Source organism: Chrysemys picta, chromosome 10 (assembly GCF_011386835.1).
Source record: "Chrysemys picta bellii isolate R12L10 chromosome 10, ASM1138683v2, whole genome shotgun sequence".
Lineage (NCBI taxonomy): Eukaryota > Metazoa > Chordata > Testudines > Emydidae > Chrysemys > Chrysemys picta.
The window spans coordinates 16,341,694-16,358,795 of record NC_088800.1 but is presented as its reverse complement, the minus strand read 5'-3'; the positions used below and the strand labels follow the sequence as shown (position 1 = coordinate 16,358,795).

Below are 17,102 nucleotides of genomic sequence, written 5' to 3'. Positions count from 1 at the left end.
ACCCCTGAGCTAAACGGAACCTGAGCCAGCAGCAGGCAGTTGTGTGCAGAGAGAAAGGGAGAGGGGAGGAAAGTCTTATGATGTGAGCAAAAACCCTTCTACCAATCCTATTTTAAATTAAAAAGGAATTTTAAAAAACCTCAGGACCTGCCATTTAAAGGGTGCTCTGTCAGAAAAAAATATTTTTGAAGTTAGTTTCAAAAGATTCAAGTTGAGTGTCCCATTACACAGCAATGCAAATTTTTTTATTTTGTTGCAAATACAAATAAAATGGATCTGACCATGTAACAGTGAATTTGATTTAGCAGTCATAACATATCAGTATCTGAAGTAGTTTGCTAGTGTTCTGTTAAAAAATTTCATCACTGTAGAGTTTCTAGGTGACAATGCATGCCTTGCAAAGGGAAACTTGCCTGACACAGATGCATGCAGCATATCACAGCAAATAGCTAATAAATGAGCCTCAATTTAGCGTGTATTTCATACAAGGGGGTCAAAGGTTCTAATGCAGAATTTCAACAAGTAAAGCTCAAACATTCTGCTGGCCCAAAGTCTTCCTGGAAACAGAAGCCCCCCCTCACAAATAAACCAAGGTGTCTGAAGAAAATCTAATGGATTTCACATAGAGGAAAGTGAAAACCAAGCTTATAACAAACTGAACAGTAAGAATTTACCAGAGAAAATGCATTGAGATTAAGGATACTTTAAATTCTTCCCTCTGCAGTCTGAGGTGTTCTTAATTAATGAACCCATCTGGACTCAAACCCACATGGGAGTTTCCTAATTTGCAAATAATTATTTTGTTGAACTGTTACAAAAACACTTCATGAACTGCAAGGATTCTCCCACAAACATTCAAGTGCTCATCTCAGCTAACTGCTACAGTACTGGCAGGAATAAAGTTATTGGGCCAGTTCTTGCCATTTTAGTATAACTACTTTCTGCCTTTGCATCATCTGGTCTTAAAGCCAACATATCCAGCCCTAGGAGGCTCACTCCAGTGCAAGGAGAAGAGCTTCTGATGATATAAAACCAAGAATCTTATGCCATTCTTCTCCCCCACCGTATACTACTGCCTACATGGCTGGGAACAGTGCTTAATTTGTGCCAAGGCTTGCGAGGGCTGAACCCCAGCACTTCTAGACTTGGCAGTTCATAGCCCTGGCACCTCTGGGTTTGCCGCATCAATTATGAAAGGAAAAAATTGCTTGAGCCCCAGCACCTTTCATTACAAATTAAGCACTGGATGGGAAAGAGGGACATCACCAGGACACCACTACACTACACAAATTCTAATCTGTGTTGTGCGCCTTTCTTGGAAAGGTTTGCAGCCGGCTTAATGTAATGCCTAAGGGACCTGCTTTGCCCACAGTAGCCCTAGGAACAGGGTAAAACAAGCTTTACGCTCCTTCCCAGCGTCTAAAACTTGCATTGTGTTCCGCTCCTCCCACTGGGCAATTCTATATTGAAAAGCAACTTCCTTGTCCCTCAAATTACATCTGTAAACTTAACAAACTTGATAGAAATCCTGTACTTCAACTGCCAGCCCTGCTAACAACCTGGAAGCTGAAAATCAAGCTGGGTTCTTTGCATGCAACAACAAAAACCCAGCTAGACTATCCGATGCCAGGTTGAGAGGGAAAGACTAGCAGTTAGGGGAAACATTTCTCTTGCTAATTGAACAAATCTGATATGGTTGTAATTGACCCAAGGATATACAGACCCTGCCCCATACCCTTTTTTACAGGCAATTTTCAGAAGAGGCATGTATTTTATGAAAACTGATGCCACATTGTATCACTTACAATTGTTAACTTTCCTCATCCAAGTCTCTGGTCATTCATCTAAAAAGTGAAGCGCAACAGTCAACACAGAAGATGAAAGAAGAACCATCTGTTCCTGAAAACTGCTTATTCACAAATAGTTCCCATTCATCACAATGATTAATCACAACTGGAATGCTAAACTTGCTACTCTTGCTTCAGCTCTCACATCAAGTTCAAGTTCTCATCCTCACATCAAGGCCCTGCACTTGTCCACCTGGTCTCTATCGCCATGGATTCCCTCCTCCCTCTGCCTGAACTTCTCCCAAATTCTTCTGGTTTCTTTCTAGCACTCCCTTCCTATCCCTCCAACCATCCTCTCCATTCAAATCCCTCCTTTGAATTATTATGTAAACTCCACAATTCTAGCACTGAAGATTTTCAGAGACTGGACCTGATCATCTTGTGCATCATGCTAGTGCTCTGTAACCTGTGCAAGCTCCATGGGCAAAGGACTGTACACTGACAGCACTCAGCTAATGAGCATTTTGCAATGGTCACTCAATATTTTGCATCATACAGCAGAATGTTGAAGTTGCCATGAGGCGGAGGGGACCTTGTTAAGTCTTTCTTCTTATCATCTTAAGTACAATCCCCCATGTAATGCCCAATGAAGAGCTTTAGTTCAACTATGTATCAGATATGCGTTGGATACCTGTAAGCTGCTTCAGGGACTCAGCAGTTTGGTTTTAACTGATCCCACAGGTTTGGGGGAAAGATTTTTCCCATGGAGTAGCAGGATATTTTTCCAAAATGCATATAACACATATATATACTATAAGTCTAGATCGTCCATCCTTTCTTACTCAGAATATCCTAAAGATAAAATCAGCAGTCAATATATTCAAGAAGTTAATGTAAAGGGGCCACAGATACAGTTCTCACAAGTGAGTACAGTGTGTATCTGCCACACTAAAGAGATTCTGTCAAACATATGGGGCCTAATCTTGCAAGCTGATGAGTGCCTTCAAGATCTCTGAATAGGGACTGGAGTGGCTGGCTCATTACAGAAGCAGCTTTTCCTCTCCTGGAATTGACACCTCCTCATCTATTATTGGGAGTGGACTCCATCCACCCTGATTGAATTGGCCCTGTCAACACTGGTTCTCCACTTGCGAAGTAACTCCCTTCTCTCCATGTGTCAGTATATAATGCCTGCATCTGTAACTTTCACTCTATGCCTCTGAAGAAGTGAGGTTTTTACCCACTTAAAATGCCCAAATAAATCTGTTAGTCTTTAAGGTGCCACCAGACTCCTTGTTGTTTTTTTTCAAGATCTCTGGACTCAACAGCAGTTAAGGTTACTCGCAAGAGTTACTCAATGTCCAGAAAGAAAAAAAATGGCAGTTTTTCTGTGGCTGAGAGGCCAAACAACGCTGAGTATGGGCATTGGTATGTTAATTTAAACTGGCTCAAGAATCACTTCCTTCATGGCCTATCTCCCAAACACTGCCTTGAAACTGATTCATCTTTACCTGTGGAGGAAGTGCTGGTTACTCATTAAATGCATCACTGGCAAACAATGTTATTTAACCACCCATTTATTAGTGTTTGCATAGTTCCGAGATAGGTACATTCTTTGCGGGGTGTAACTAAAGACTTTACAGACTAATTTTCTGCTGAGCCTCTTAAAACGAACTTGGGAAAGGGTTTAAGGTGAAAATTACCATAACCTCACTTCCCCGCTTTCCTGTGGCAATCTAAAACAAAATTTAAAACAAAAGAAATTAAAGCAAGCTAGACTCCACAAGGCAGGTGCCATCAACATCTCCTTTAAACTACTGTATACCTAAGCAAGGAAGTCATTAAAAGAATCTTAGAACTGAAATGGACTTAGCTGGGGGGGGGGGGGAGGAGGGAAAGGGGGACGGGAGAGAGACTTTTTTCCTTTTGTCTACTCAGTCTTTTAAAGTCCATTTACTCAAACAGTGTCAAAGTTTGGCCACAAAGTTTGCTGACAGCTGACCCATATTTTTTGTTGTAGTTGTAACATTTTTCCCCATATAGTTTATTCATGACATGTATACCCTTGGTTCTCTGAAGTCCCACATAACATTACTAATTGTGTTTTACTTGAGCACACAAGTAACGAGCTACTGTAAACTTAGCCTAGCACTTAAAGACACACCATGGTAACATGGAGTGCCGAGGGGTGCACTTTTATATTTTAAAAAAACAAAAACAAAAATACCCATTTGTGCCTACTCCACACTGATCTAAATGCTACCAGTAGTATGCACACATCATACTTTGCAAGCCAGCCTCTTTGAGGCAGGCAATGAGCAGGTAGAAAAGTATCCAGAGAGATCACGTACCTCTGATAAGGAGAAAGGGACAGGCTAAAACCATTCCCTCTCAAATATCTCATGGCACTTAATCTACTATATGGCACTGAAGGCAGAAGACGACCTTGAGTTCCTAAACACGGATGTGGGCACACTTCATGACCACTTCGGGGATGTCTACACTGCACCTGGAAGTGAGCACCCATCCTGAGTAGACAGACACACACTTACTCTGCTCGAGCTAGTATGCTAAAAATAGCAGTATGGACATTGTGCCACGAGCAGCAGCACTGGCTAGCCGCTCTAGCAGAAGCCCACCTGACCCATTGGGTTTGTACTTGGGCAGCTGGCTCATGCCATCACCCATGCCACAATGTCCACACTGCTATTTTTACCATGCCAACTTGAGAAGACCATGCGCCCAGCCTCCATTTTAGAGTTCTTTATATCCAGTATATCTATAATTAGATCAGAACTACACCCTTTTATGATGAGAGGGTAAACAAAAAACTGGTATGTCCAGTTTGGACAGCTGAATTTTAAGACTGTCTATACCCAAGACAACTAAAAAACAAATATCAAATCTTATTTGTTGTTCGTATCGCCAAGAGTAGCTAAAAACAAAGCTAATTTAAAACTATTCTTGGCAATGAAATATATATCAATGATGGAAATTTATCTTTCAAGTCTGCTTTGATCTTACAGTCCTGACATCAGTGACTATCTTTGCTAAATGTTACAGTTTTTCTAAAGACAAAGAAAACAATCTACATAACATAACTTTGTGCATCAGATTTTGGTGTCATTAAAAATGTTTACCAGAATACCAGTGGCAGCTATCTACTTGACTGTGGCATGCTAATCATTTGAATTAACGTATGTTCATTGTGCAGTTAGCTGTATAATACATTGCTGCACAAGGGAACATTACCCTATTTTGCAGTCATATTTTTGATCAAATTTGTGTTCCATGTGATTCTAATTGCACTGTTCACCAGGATATGCGTACATTACATAACCGCTTGCAGCCCTCACACCATAATCTCTTTAAAAGGGCCAAAAATAGGAAATACCACCCAGTAAAATCCAAGAGTCACACTGAGAATGCTTGGGAAAAATTCCAAATCCAAACAAATTTATGAAGACTCCAGTTTATGAAGTCAGACTCCAAGGAAGTATGTGCAGAGCAGGTAGATGCCAAAAGAGCCAGCAAAAAAAAGTTTTTCAACTTTTGCAACCAATATTAAGGAATGAAGGAACATCATCCTAATATGGAATCTTTTTCTGAGTCTCTCTCTTCCTATACTATTTTGAAACGCCACAATATCTGCAGCTTAAATGGATCTAGAACTAAACTTGCCTATCAGGTGAAACAGCAAAAATGAGGAAGTAGTGTAAAGTAAATGCATTCTTTTATTATACTGAATATATTTACATCGGTAGCGAACAAAATCTGTGATAGCTACTTCCCATTATTAACTGGTCAATTTTTCTTACATTATGCACATCTAATTAAGTCTAGGATACAAATGGGAGTTGCTGGAAGCAGCGCAGTCCGAGGGACGTACTGGCCGCCGCTTCCAGCGGCTCCCATTGGCCTGGAGCAGCGAACCGTGGCCAGTGGGAGCCACGATCGGCCGGACCTGCGGATGGGGCAAGTCAACAAACCAGCCCAGCCCACCAGGGGCTTTCCCTACACAAGCGGCGTCCCAAGTTTGGGAAACACTGTTCTAAAAGAAAAACAACAAGGAGTCCAGTGGCACCTTAAAGACTAACAGAAAGAACTTCAAAGGACTATGCTAATTAAACAAACCTCAAGTCAGTTGTTCAAATATTCAACTCAACTGAATGATCTGATCTGAATTCTCTGAAACAAGATTTTATGCTAGAGGGCTGTTCAAGCAAGATTATGTCAAAGAAAATTAAAGTGGCAGTTTAAGTATGCTGATAAAATGGTAAATGCTATTTTTGTCTCTGAAAAAAATATACTAATTAACATGGGCTATATCTTTCTACTCAGACAGTCACCACTCTGTTTTAGAAAAGTGCTAGGCCCTCCTCAGGTGATTAGTTACCCTCCCTGCAATAATTCAGGCAGTTATGAGCTCTGGCTTTAATGAAAATTATTTGCAATTAATTTTTTTTAAGCCAAGTTTTGCAAAGAAATTGCACTGGGTGGGAATGGGGGTGGGAAGAGAACACCAACAAAACAGCTCTCTCTTTTCCTTTTCTCCCCCCTTCCACTCCCCCCCCCCCCACACCCCTCCCGCAACCCTCCTTAATGTAGCTTGCATAAAGTGACAGTTCAGAATAGAAGAGATCTTTAAAATCCCCATGGTTTGGGAAAAAATGTTCCTGGATTGATATATCATGAATCCTAAATGAATGGAAAATAATCTCCTACCAGAAACTCTTGGATTCTATTGTGTAATATCGAAGTCTGACTCCTTCAGTACTGGTGAATCAATGGAGGGAACTAGCAGATCGCTACTGACTATGAAGTATAAATCAAAGTTGAACTGTTCTGATGCTCTGTTATAGGTTGAGAGGACATACCTAAATAAATTACTCCATAAATCTTTTGATATTGGTCTTTCAAGGATTCAGACATAACCAGCTATAACCTCTTCAACCATTTGATAGCAGACTGAGGAGTTTCACTTTGATACTATATTTCGGAGTCAAAGAGTTAGGGAAGTGATGCCGTCTTTCATTCATATAGGATTTTTTAAATCACTTCACAAATCTTTCCTGGAGAGTTTAGGGAATGCGTACATTGATTTTATCACTCCTACATATCTGAAGCACATCAGCACACCAGCGTAAGCTAAAAAATATGAAGAGTGGGGGGAGGGGCTCCGATTTATCCATCACTCACTCCCATCAACACCAATCAATAACTGCACACAGCCCAGGAGATCAGTTTACGATTTTATCTAATTTATTTTCTATTGAGTGAAACTGAATGTAGAATTTAACTCAGGGATTTAACAAAGACATTTAATTAAATATCATGATGACAGTAAGAGAATACTATACCCATTACCACAGTCTTCCAAGCATTACACAATCTGCAATTGACTCAAGTATAGGCAACACAGAAGTAGGGAAAATATCAAAGAATAATGATGGGAAAAATGTTTGTGGTCATGCTCGAGAGTTTAAACATAATACCCAAACTGGATGATTGGGAATATGTATCCCATTCATAAGGCTAACAGAATTCACCTTAATATAGGATTGTTGAAATGTTTTTAATATCTCACAAGTAGTTCGGGGGTGGGAGGGGGGGAGTCAAGCTATAGGAATCCTACATATCAGCCACCCTCTCAGTCAATCAAATATTAGGATAAAAGTTAATTAAATCACCACAAATAGCGAAGAGCACTAAACCCAATTAGAACTGGACATAAAAGACACAGGGTCTGAAACACTTTATATTATGTCCAGTTCTATTTGTAGAACAAATTAGAGCAAAACAGACTGACCAAACTGAAACAAAGAATCTAACTCACAGAAAGTGTCACCTAGACCTATAAATCCAAGAATTATCAAAATAAAATGTTTAGGTGCTTGATGGGGGTGTGTTAATTAACTGGAAGCAGATTTATCTCAGCCTGAACTCCTCAGTTCATGAGCACACAGTAATTATAAAGGCTCTAGCAAGTTTGTTAAAGTTTGTTAAAGTGCTGAATCAGCTTTTGACAGAAATAGTCTTTTCTTCATATCAGCTTATTCAATTAGTTCAAACCAATGACTGGTTTATTCAAAGTTAACAAACCAGTTGGGAGTAGAAAAAGACTTGTTTTTCTTCTCCAATCTATAAATAAAAACTAGGTGTGAGAGGATGAGATCTACTAGTTCTAAAACCTTGAAGGACAATAGCGACCAGAAAAAAAACCTCTTCAATTCACTTAGTACAGATAATACTTTGTTTAATAAATCAGTTAATTTAAAATGCAAAATATGTTTTGATGTACTTTTTGATAAACTTTTGAATGTATCCAGCACATTTGAAGTAGTTTTATTCAATAAATAATTTTAAAATGCCATTTTTGTGCACTGTTTGTTGAATTCAAATTTCCAAAACAAACTTGACACAAATCACAAGTAAAAAAAAAAAAAAATCAGTCATCTAGTAAGAAATGCACCGTTCACCATTTTTTAAACATAAAAATGTAAAAATTAAGAATCTATAAAAAAATTTAAGCTATATACACCTCTACTCTGAGAATGTGACCCGATATAACACGAATTTGGATACAACGCAGTAAAGCAGCGCTCCGGGGGGGCGGGGCTGTGTGCTCCGGCAGATCAAAGCAAGTTCGATATAACAGGGTTTCACCTATAACGCGGTAAGATTTTTTGGCTCCCGAGGACAGCATTATATCGGGGTAGAGGTGTAGCTGCTTAAATAAATGTGCATCAATATAGCGTATGCTGATTAGCAAAAAGAAGCACCAAGTTAAGTGTAAAGGCTATATTTAGTTGCAAATCAACATGTTTTAATGGTTACCAACCATTGAAAAAATCAGCCTCTCTTTAGGAAAATACCTAAAAAGTACAAATGGCAAAACAAGATTAAAACTGATTATTAAAATCAAGGATCCCTGCCTGCTTATTTCAATCATGATTAAAAATCAGTGATTTAAATTTCTTACATTTAAACCAATCCACCCTGAAGCAAACTAATTGGAAATACTGATCAATTTTTCTCCATTTATAAGCTTAAAAACAGCAGCCCCCATGCTTCAGCCTATGCAGATGTTTAAAAATAAATTAATCCATTAAAATGAGTTTATAATAGAAATCCTTTCAGAACTTTAATTGTAACAATGGCTAGAGGTGCTTAGCCACTGACTTCCAAAATTTCAGTGCTTTGACTTTCTTGAAAACTTCAGCAACAAACATGTACTGCTTAATATTATTATTTTAATTTAAATTATTTTAATAGTCTTAACATTATAATCTAACGTAGGTTGTCGTAATTTCTAATTTAATTTTAAATAGATTTATTTTTAAAACCCTGTATTTAATTTAAATAAAAAAATCCAATTTGTAATTTTTATCCATCATACACCGGACCCTCGCTAGAACGCGCGTCTATATAGCGCAAATTCGCATATAACACAACCGTGGCCATGGACCCAAATTTAATTACTTTAATTGCAATTCGTTTTAACACGGTCCCCACGTTAATGCAGCACAGTGCATGGATCCCAAATCCCGCGTTCTAGCAAGGGTCCGGTGTATTTTGCTTACCTCCAGCTCAGAGATTAGATGTTTTTATATTTTAAAAAATGACAAATTAATATATCTTCTAGTTCAGTGGTTCTCAAACTTTAGCAAACCGAGGCCCACCCTTTTGATTAAAAAAAGTGGGGACCCCCTGTCCCACCCCTTCGCCGAAGCCCCGCCCCTGCCCTGACCGTTCTCCAAAACCCCTCTTCCCACTCACTCCATCCATCCTCCCTCTGTCACTCGCTCTCCCCCACCCTCACTCACTTTCACTGGGCTGAGGAAGGGGGTTGGGGTTTGCGGGGGGACGGTGAGGGCTATGGCTGGGGATATAGGCTCTGGGGTGGGGCCAGGGATAAGGGGTGTGGGCTCCAGGAGGGAGTTTGGGTGCATGAGGGGGCTCAGGGCTAGGGCAGGGATTGGGGTATGGGAGGGGGGTGAGAGTCCCGGCTGAAGGTTCAGGCTCTGGGCTGGGGAAGGTGGTTGGAGTACTGGAGGGGGCTCCGGGCTGGGGTAAGGGTGACTGAGGGGGCTGAGGGCTCTGGCTGGGAGTGCAGGCTCTGGGATGGGGCCAGGGATGAGGGGATTCGGATACAGAAAGGGGCTCCAGGCTGGGGCAGGGGAGGGGTGAGGACTCCAGCGGGGGGGGGGGGGGGGGGGGGAAATGTTCTCTGGGGTGGGGCCGGGGATGTGGGGTTTGGGGTGCAGAAACAGGCTCAGGGCGGAGGGGGTGTGGGCTCCGGGAGAGAGCTTGGGTGTGGGAGGGGACTCTGGGCTGGGGCAGAGGGCTGGGGTGTGGAAGTGGATTTGGGGTCTCAGCGGCGCTTACAGCAGCTCACAGGAAGTAGCTGCCAGGTCCCTGCAGCCCCATGGCGCATGGGCAGCCAGTGAGGCTCCGCATGCTGCGCTCGTGCCCACAGGTGCCACCCGTGCGGGTTCCATTGGTCGCGGATCCCGGCCAATGGGAGCTGCAGAGCTAGCACTCAGGCGTGGGCAGCATGTGGAGCCGCCCTGGCCATCCATGCTCCTAGAGTCTGCAGGACCTGGCAGACGCTTCCAGGAGCCATGCAGAACCAAGGCAGGTAGGGAACACTGGGAGGGAGGGGGAGAAGTTGATCAGTGGGGCCTGCGGACCCCCGGGATACCCTCACAGACCCCGAGAGTCACAGAACCCAGTTTGAGAAACACTGTTCTAGTTCATATACAGAGTAAAGAATTAATAAAAGTTGGAGGTGCTTATGTAGCCCGATCTATAGATTACTTAAGAATTCCCAGTTATTTTGAGAATTGACAGGTTTGTGTTCCAAGATCAGGTCCATTAATATTCAAATTATTATATAGTTGGGAACCCCGATGTGCACAGTTGCACACTCACTATAGGAACTCCGGTATATTTACAAATAGCGGCTAGTGAACATATATTAAAACTACTTTTCATATGGTTTATTTTCCATCCATTGCCTATTACAGACAAAATATTAAAATACAATTTGTTAATATAAATGTGTTGTATACACGTTCAACAGCTCAATGAGCATGGTACAAATACACAGGGGTAAAGAGAACCGTTCCCGCACATTCCAATTAAGAATTAATGCCAGTCTTGCCTGACTACTGATGGTAATATTAAATACATATTGATAAAATCAGTACACCTCTACCCCGATATAACGCTGTCCTCAGGAGCCAAAAAATCTTACCAGGTTATAGGTGAAACCGCGTTATATTGAACTTGCATTGATCCGCCGGAGTGCGCAGCCTCCCCACCCCCGCCCCGAGCGCTACTTGACCACGTTATAGCCGAAATCGTATTATATTGGGTCACGTTATATCGGGGTAGAGGTGTATTAACTTTACTAAAATTAGTAGTACTTTACAGGGGAACTGTGAAACTAAGATTGAGTAAATTCAGAAAAGTACTAAACATTCCCCTCTTGCAGTCACGCAGAGGCCTGGGTTATTAAACAAAAATGTTTGGTTTTATTATCAAAATCATCGTTGGGTTCCATGTCTATCCTTCAGGCTAATTAGAGACATCCTGAATACTTCTTTCTTGGATGTCACCAACACTGGCAGTCACAGGCAACAAATGACTCTTCCAGATCTGTAACATTTCAAGCTGAAGATTCTAAGGGTGTCTTCGGTGAACTCAGAAGAACTTATAGGGACACCTAAATGCTTCCTGTGGCCTTGTTAGCAAGAGGCACTTTTCCACGTATTTCAGGACATGACTTAATTTAGCATTGCACTTCATTATAATATGTCTAAGTATTGTGAATTAAAGGTGGAAATCAAAGCATACACAGATTCCATTGGAGCAGTTTTACTGACACAAAACCAGCTCCAAATGAGTCTTAAATATTACTGTAATGGTATAGTATTCAAGTATAACACATGTATTTTAACATATTATGGGTCAGGCTTGCATTTTTATAATGAAAGCACTTACAGAAATTGTGTCTCAGTTGTAATGCTGCCCGAAATTCTGAATAGTGGCTGTGAAACTGAGCAGAAACTTGTTAATTTTAATATGCTACTTAGAAAATATATGAGGAAATGTCTGCAGACTCAGGAAGACAATTTTGTGCTGGTTCAGATTTAAAAGATTTTCTTTACAACTAGGAAGCCAGAGATTTTTTAAAAAGATAAAAGCTTACATTCTGTAGCAACTGATCCCTTAGCTGGCATCATCAATACATACATTTACTAGGGAAAACTTCCTCCTCACCAGCAGTGAGTCAATGTAAACACAAGTACACATATTTAAGCATACATATCTCTGTCAGAATAAGGTAAATCTCCATGGCCAGAATCAACACGTGTCAATAAGGCACCAACTTCATTGATTATAACATTTATTTTGACTCCTGAGCGCCGTGACAATTATAAAGTCTAAATCTGTTAATGTAATGTTAAGAATTGGAACATACAAACACACAACAAGGAGCATCCTCCTTCACTGAACAAGTATCACCTTGTCTGCCTTAGGAAATAAAGAAAGCAGCACTTTTACCTGTGGGTAAAATAAAGCCACAAAACAGGTTTAGATCAGTCTTGTAAAATTCTATTCACTTGAAGCAAATCATTTTTAAGTGGCAAGTAAAATATTTAGTCTTGCAATCTAGAAGAATGGACAAAGAGAATGCGTTCCTAGATTGGTAAGTTTTCATGGCAATTTTTCAAGTTTGATTTAGACAATATTAAAGGTGGGGCTAGAGAGGGGAAAACAAATCAGTCACTTTAACACTTGGCTCTTATATAGCACTTCTCCTCCCTTAGATCTTATCCACCATGTGCCTAAGTATTACCACACATTTGATCCTTTCTTTCATTACACTAGGCAACATCACATGCCCTAGGTAGTTCTTTACAAATTAACTAACTCAATTTTTCAAGCATTTTCAGTGTTCTCAAGAGTTGTCCGAGAGCCCTGGAAACTCAACTCAGTTAACCCACCAAACAACAGGTACAATACATACAGCAAAAGAGTAAGCTTTCCTACACCTACTTTCCCACCCAACAACATGCTTCAAACTTGACCCAGACAGGTCACTGCCAGAGGCAAGGAGATAGTTTGGACTCCATGTCTATTTAATCCCTGGATGCTCCATCTACAAACAGGGAGATTCAATTAGTTTCTGGTGATGGTTTGTGAGGTGGTCACCTACCCCCAGGAAATCAGCTGAAATCACCTACTCATTTCACATTGGCCAGGTTTCTCTGGGAGGATGCAAGACCTCAGGCTGCCAGGCAGGGAATTCAGCTCTGAGTTGTCCTCTCCTCTCTTGCCCTACTGCTAAAGAGGAAGGCCTATGTTATAGAGTTTACATGGAACATGGGGACTCCCAACGTCTAATTCCCATCAGATGGTTACTGTTTTTTTGGTCATCACTAACCTGATCTACATTCAAACTTGTTACCCAAACTTTGTCTATATGTGGAATTAGCCCCAATTCAGCCACTGCTGGCCAACAAATGTTGTAAGTGCACCAGTGCAAACCCCAATCATAGACAAAGTTGTGATTTGCAGCCACTGCGCTCAACCTGGTGTCAAGCTGGGATAAGCTCAACCAGTGCACATTACAGCTTCCTTTATCAGTGGAGGTAGGCAGTGGTGTGGCTACATCGGTTGTTGGCTACTGATGACTGAATCCCACATATAGAGAAGACCCAATAAGCAAAATCTCATTACCAATCCAAGCCATGCAGTTCCTCATGTGACTGTTGCTGGTGCCCCTGAAGGGCCACAAAAAAAACCCAAAAGCCAGGTTAAGAAGTGTATACAGACTTCTTCCTCCCACCCTTTAGCAGGTTAAGTATACAGATGTTGAGTTTAACAGGGTGAGAGCTGTATGCAGAAATACTCATATTCCTTAGCAGGCCAAGAGCCATGCTCTGGTACCTTGTCCCCAACACCAATTTACCTTGTCCTGAGGGCCTGCCAGGCTGCGTCTATGTCTGCATACAGGTTTTTCTCAGAGGGCTTGCCTGAGCTCACCCCGTAGCCAGAGTAGTCGTAGGAGAAGACGTTGCAGTTGATGCGAGAGCCAAGGCCAATGTAGAAGCTGCACATCTGGCCCAGATCCACGGCATTGCCATGCGAGAAGAGCAGCGTATACCGGCTGGCAGGGGCACAGCGCACAAACATGCACCCCAGCCTGTTATCCCGAGATGTGCGAGAAAAGAAAACCTCTACGGCATCCAACTCCCGCTGCGAATACTGCCAGTCCGCCCGCTCACTCAAGTGCAGGCTGCAGCTGCCCGTTCCTGGTGGGGTCCCAGACCCTGCTGCTGCAGCCCCAGCCTCCTGTTGCTGTTGCTCAGGCTGCAGCACCGTATACGTGGGCTCCGGGGGCAAGAAAGCCAACTTGGCAGCAATGCGGCTAGGGCAAGGTGGGCAGCAGAACAGCCAGCACAGCTCGCCCAGAGAGAAACCGTTCATTCTGGGGCCTTGTTCTGGCATCAGCGACGCTGGAGAAAAATTTACCCACACTGGGGGGAAAAAATTCAGAGTCCACCCACAGCAACCCACTCTCAGCCTTGCGAGAGCAACCCCCCCAAAATGCAAAATGCAACTGTCCCACCAAAACTGTAAGCCACCAAAACCAATCCAGCCCTCCAACTCTAAGAAATCCACCTAGTGTGTGGGGGAGGGAATGCAAAATATAAATCAAGGGCAACCCTCCTTCAAAATCTACTACAATAAATCCAACCCCCCCCCAAATGGGCTGAAATCACCTAGTCATTTCACACAGCCCAGGTTGCTCTGGAGCGCCTAAAAAAAAAAATAATCAAGCCCCCCAAATCTACATCTGACTCAGTGCAGCGCTCCAAAACCAGAAATTAAAAGCTAATTCCCCTCAAATAAGATCTGCCCCCCCCCGAAACCACTAAATGAAAGATCCCCCCCTCAAAAAAAACCCCCACCAAACGCAACTCCTCACAATAACCCCAAGCCCAACGCACCACCCCAGCTCTGCACCCAGTGCCTGGCCCAATCCTGCAGCCCCTCAGTGGAGCCCAACCCCAAACACCGACCAACTGCAACCGGTCCCCAGAGCCCGGCAGCGCCACACACAGCCCCGAGCGGATCGACCCCCCCCCCCCCAGGCAGACCCTCGCTGAAGGGCGTCCGGCCGCGGAGCGGGCTCAGCCTCGGCTCCCCCCGGGCAGGGCCATGCCGGCTGCGGCGCGGAGACAGTAGCAGGCAGCGGCCATGTCCCGGCTCCCCTCACCGCTTCCGGGTTAGGCAGGGGCGCCCGGCCCGCCCCGGTACCTGCGGAGCGGCGCACACCAGCTGGGCACAGCGCCCGGCCCGGCCGCCCACAAGCCCCGCCGCGCGGCTCGCTGCTGCCCCCTAACCCAGCGCGAGGGCACAGACGGGGAGGGGGCGCAGGAGCCGCAGCGCTAGAGAGAACCCGGACCCTCCGCGTGGGGAGTGTCGGACCCGCCTCCTGGCCCTTTAAGAGAACCCCACGAGAGCCTCCGTCACGTGCGAGGGCCCCCCTCGCTCGCGCCCCTGGCCCATCTCCTCTACGCATGCGCTGCAAGGCTCGTGTGCTTTTCCCCCTGGCTGGAGAATAGGTGCTTCGGGCAGCAGCTGTGTCCTAGTTGGCGGGGGGGGGAGGGACTTCCCTCTCTCTCCCCCCACCCCACGTGGGATTCTTCGTGGAGAGGGGCTGACTTGCTTCCCCCAGCTCCTGCTGCCCCTGCTCAGGGCTCTTGCCTGGTCTGCTTGTACAGTTTGCTTTGCCCCATCCCCCTAAATGAAGCTGTGGCCTCTGGACTCTCCCCAGGGCCCACAAGCCCAGTAATAAATACATGCATCTGTGCTGGAACTGGGATTGCTGCTGCACCCCCGTGCTTGAAGTGGTTTCTAGTATATACTGGGTTTACAGTTTGGTTCAATAGTTCTCAGCACCCCCACTATAAAAATTGTTCCAGCACCCCTGAATACATGCCATTAAGGGTGAGACACTGAAACTCTTATACCTAAAAATAAAATAGTGTAGGTCACAGGCCCTTATATCATCCCTAAAAGCTCCCCGCAAACATGCATGTGCTCAACTTTTAAGTACAGGAGCCATCTGGCAGAAGTCAATGGTGTACACCTCCCAACCCTTCAAGTGGCTAACTGGGCTGCAGACACCAATCTATGGAGAGGTGGATGGGCCAAACCTCTGGGCCACTCTGAATACCAGAAATGTTCTGCTTCAACCTGGATGGGGGTTTGTGGGTCAAAGCAGGACAGTATTGCAAAATCTGGGACTGTTACTGTTGGGAAGTCTGCAGTATTGGTTTTTTTGTTTTGTTTTGTTTCCATTACGAAATGTAATAAAAACATGTATTCAAAGGTGTCATTGACATGTGATGTTCTCTTGCCTTTAGAATGAAAGAACCACAAAAGATAATTACCAAATAATCTTTACTGTAATCTTGCAGACAATGAGAGATTCAAGCAGCATATGAGTCCAGGCGCTGGCTTCATCACAGGAGCCCAGGCTCCAGACTCAGGACAGCTTTTAAATGATGTATAACAAGCAACTCCTGCTCTGAAGAATGTATATAGCTGGTACTGTATGGGTTTAGCAAATGCAGAATAACTGAATGAACCTATCCTGTGCAGTTCCTTGAAGTCTATAAGCAGCATCTCATAACACAAAGCCCTATAAAAAAAAAACAATACAGATATTCTTGTGCAGAGATGGTATGGTGGGCTCATCATACCCTGATAAGTAATCTGGCTGCTCAGTTCTGAATAAGGTGAAATCTGTCCAGCAATGCCTTTTTGTGTCACATCTAGAGTGACACCAAAACTGGGATAAGAGTTGGAAGTTTGGATTCCAACTTAGCTGTAAGCATGCTACATGGGATAAGTCAGTGTAAAATTTCTTGGACCACGTCATATCACTAAAACATCTAAAAGGAGCTATGACATGCAAGGGACCAGGCAGCAAAGGCTGAGCACTTACATCATAAATAAATTACTAGTGCAAACAGAAGAAAATTAAAGAGACAACATTTCCCATATGCAGTGTTGTAGCTGTGTTGATTCCAGGATATTAGAGAGACAAGGTGAGTGAAGTAATGTCTTTTATTGGACCAAATTCTGTTGGTGCTTGTCTCTCTCGCCAACAGAAGTTGGTCCAGTAAAAGATATTACCTCACCGACCTTCTCTAACATTTCCCATACTCCACCCTGAGTCCTTCCTTAGGTCATATTTATAAGAGTGAGAGTCAAGTATCCTCTTCTAAA

At 43.3% G+C, this 17,102-nt stretch overlaps 1 protein-coding gene across 1 annotated transcript in view; it reads right to left on the bottom strand.

The window, feature by feature from the left end:
- Positions 1-15,090, bottom strand: part of ABHD17C (abhydrolase domain containing 17C, depalmitoylase) — a 57,128-nt gene extending 42,038 nt beyond the window's left edge. Inside the window, exon 1 of the mRNA XM_005301705.5 lies at positions 13,771-15,090. Within this exon, the coding sequence (XP_005301762.2) occupies positions 13,771-14,309 (539 nt within the window). The 5' untranslated portion in view covers positions 14,310-15,090. The remainder of the gene's footprint in view (positions 1-13,770) is intronic.
- Between the last annotated feature and the right edge of the window lie 2,012 nt (positions 15,091-17,102).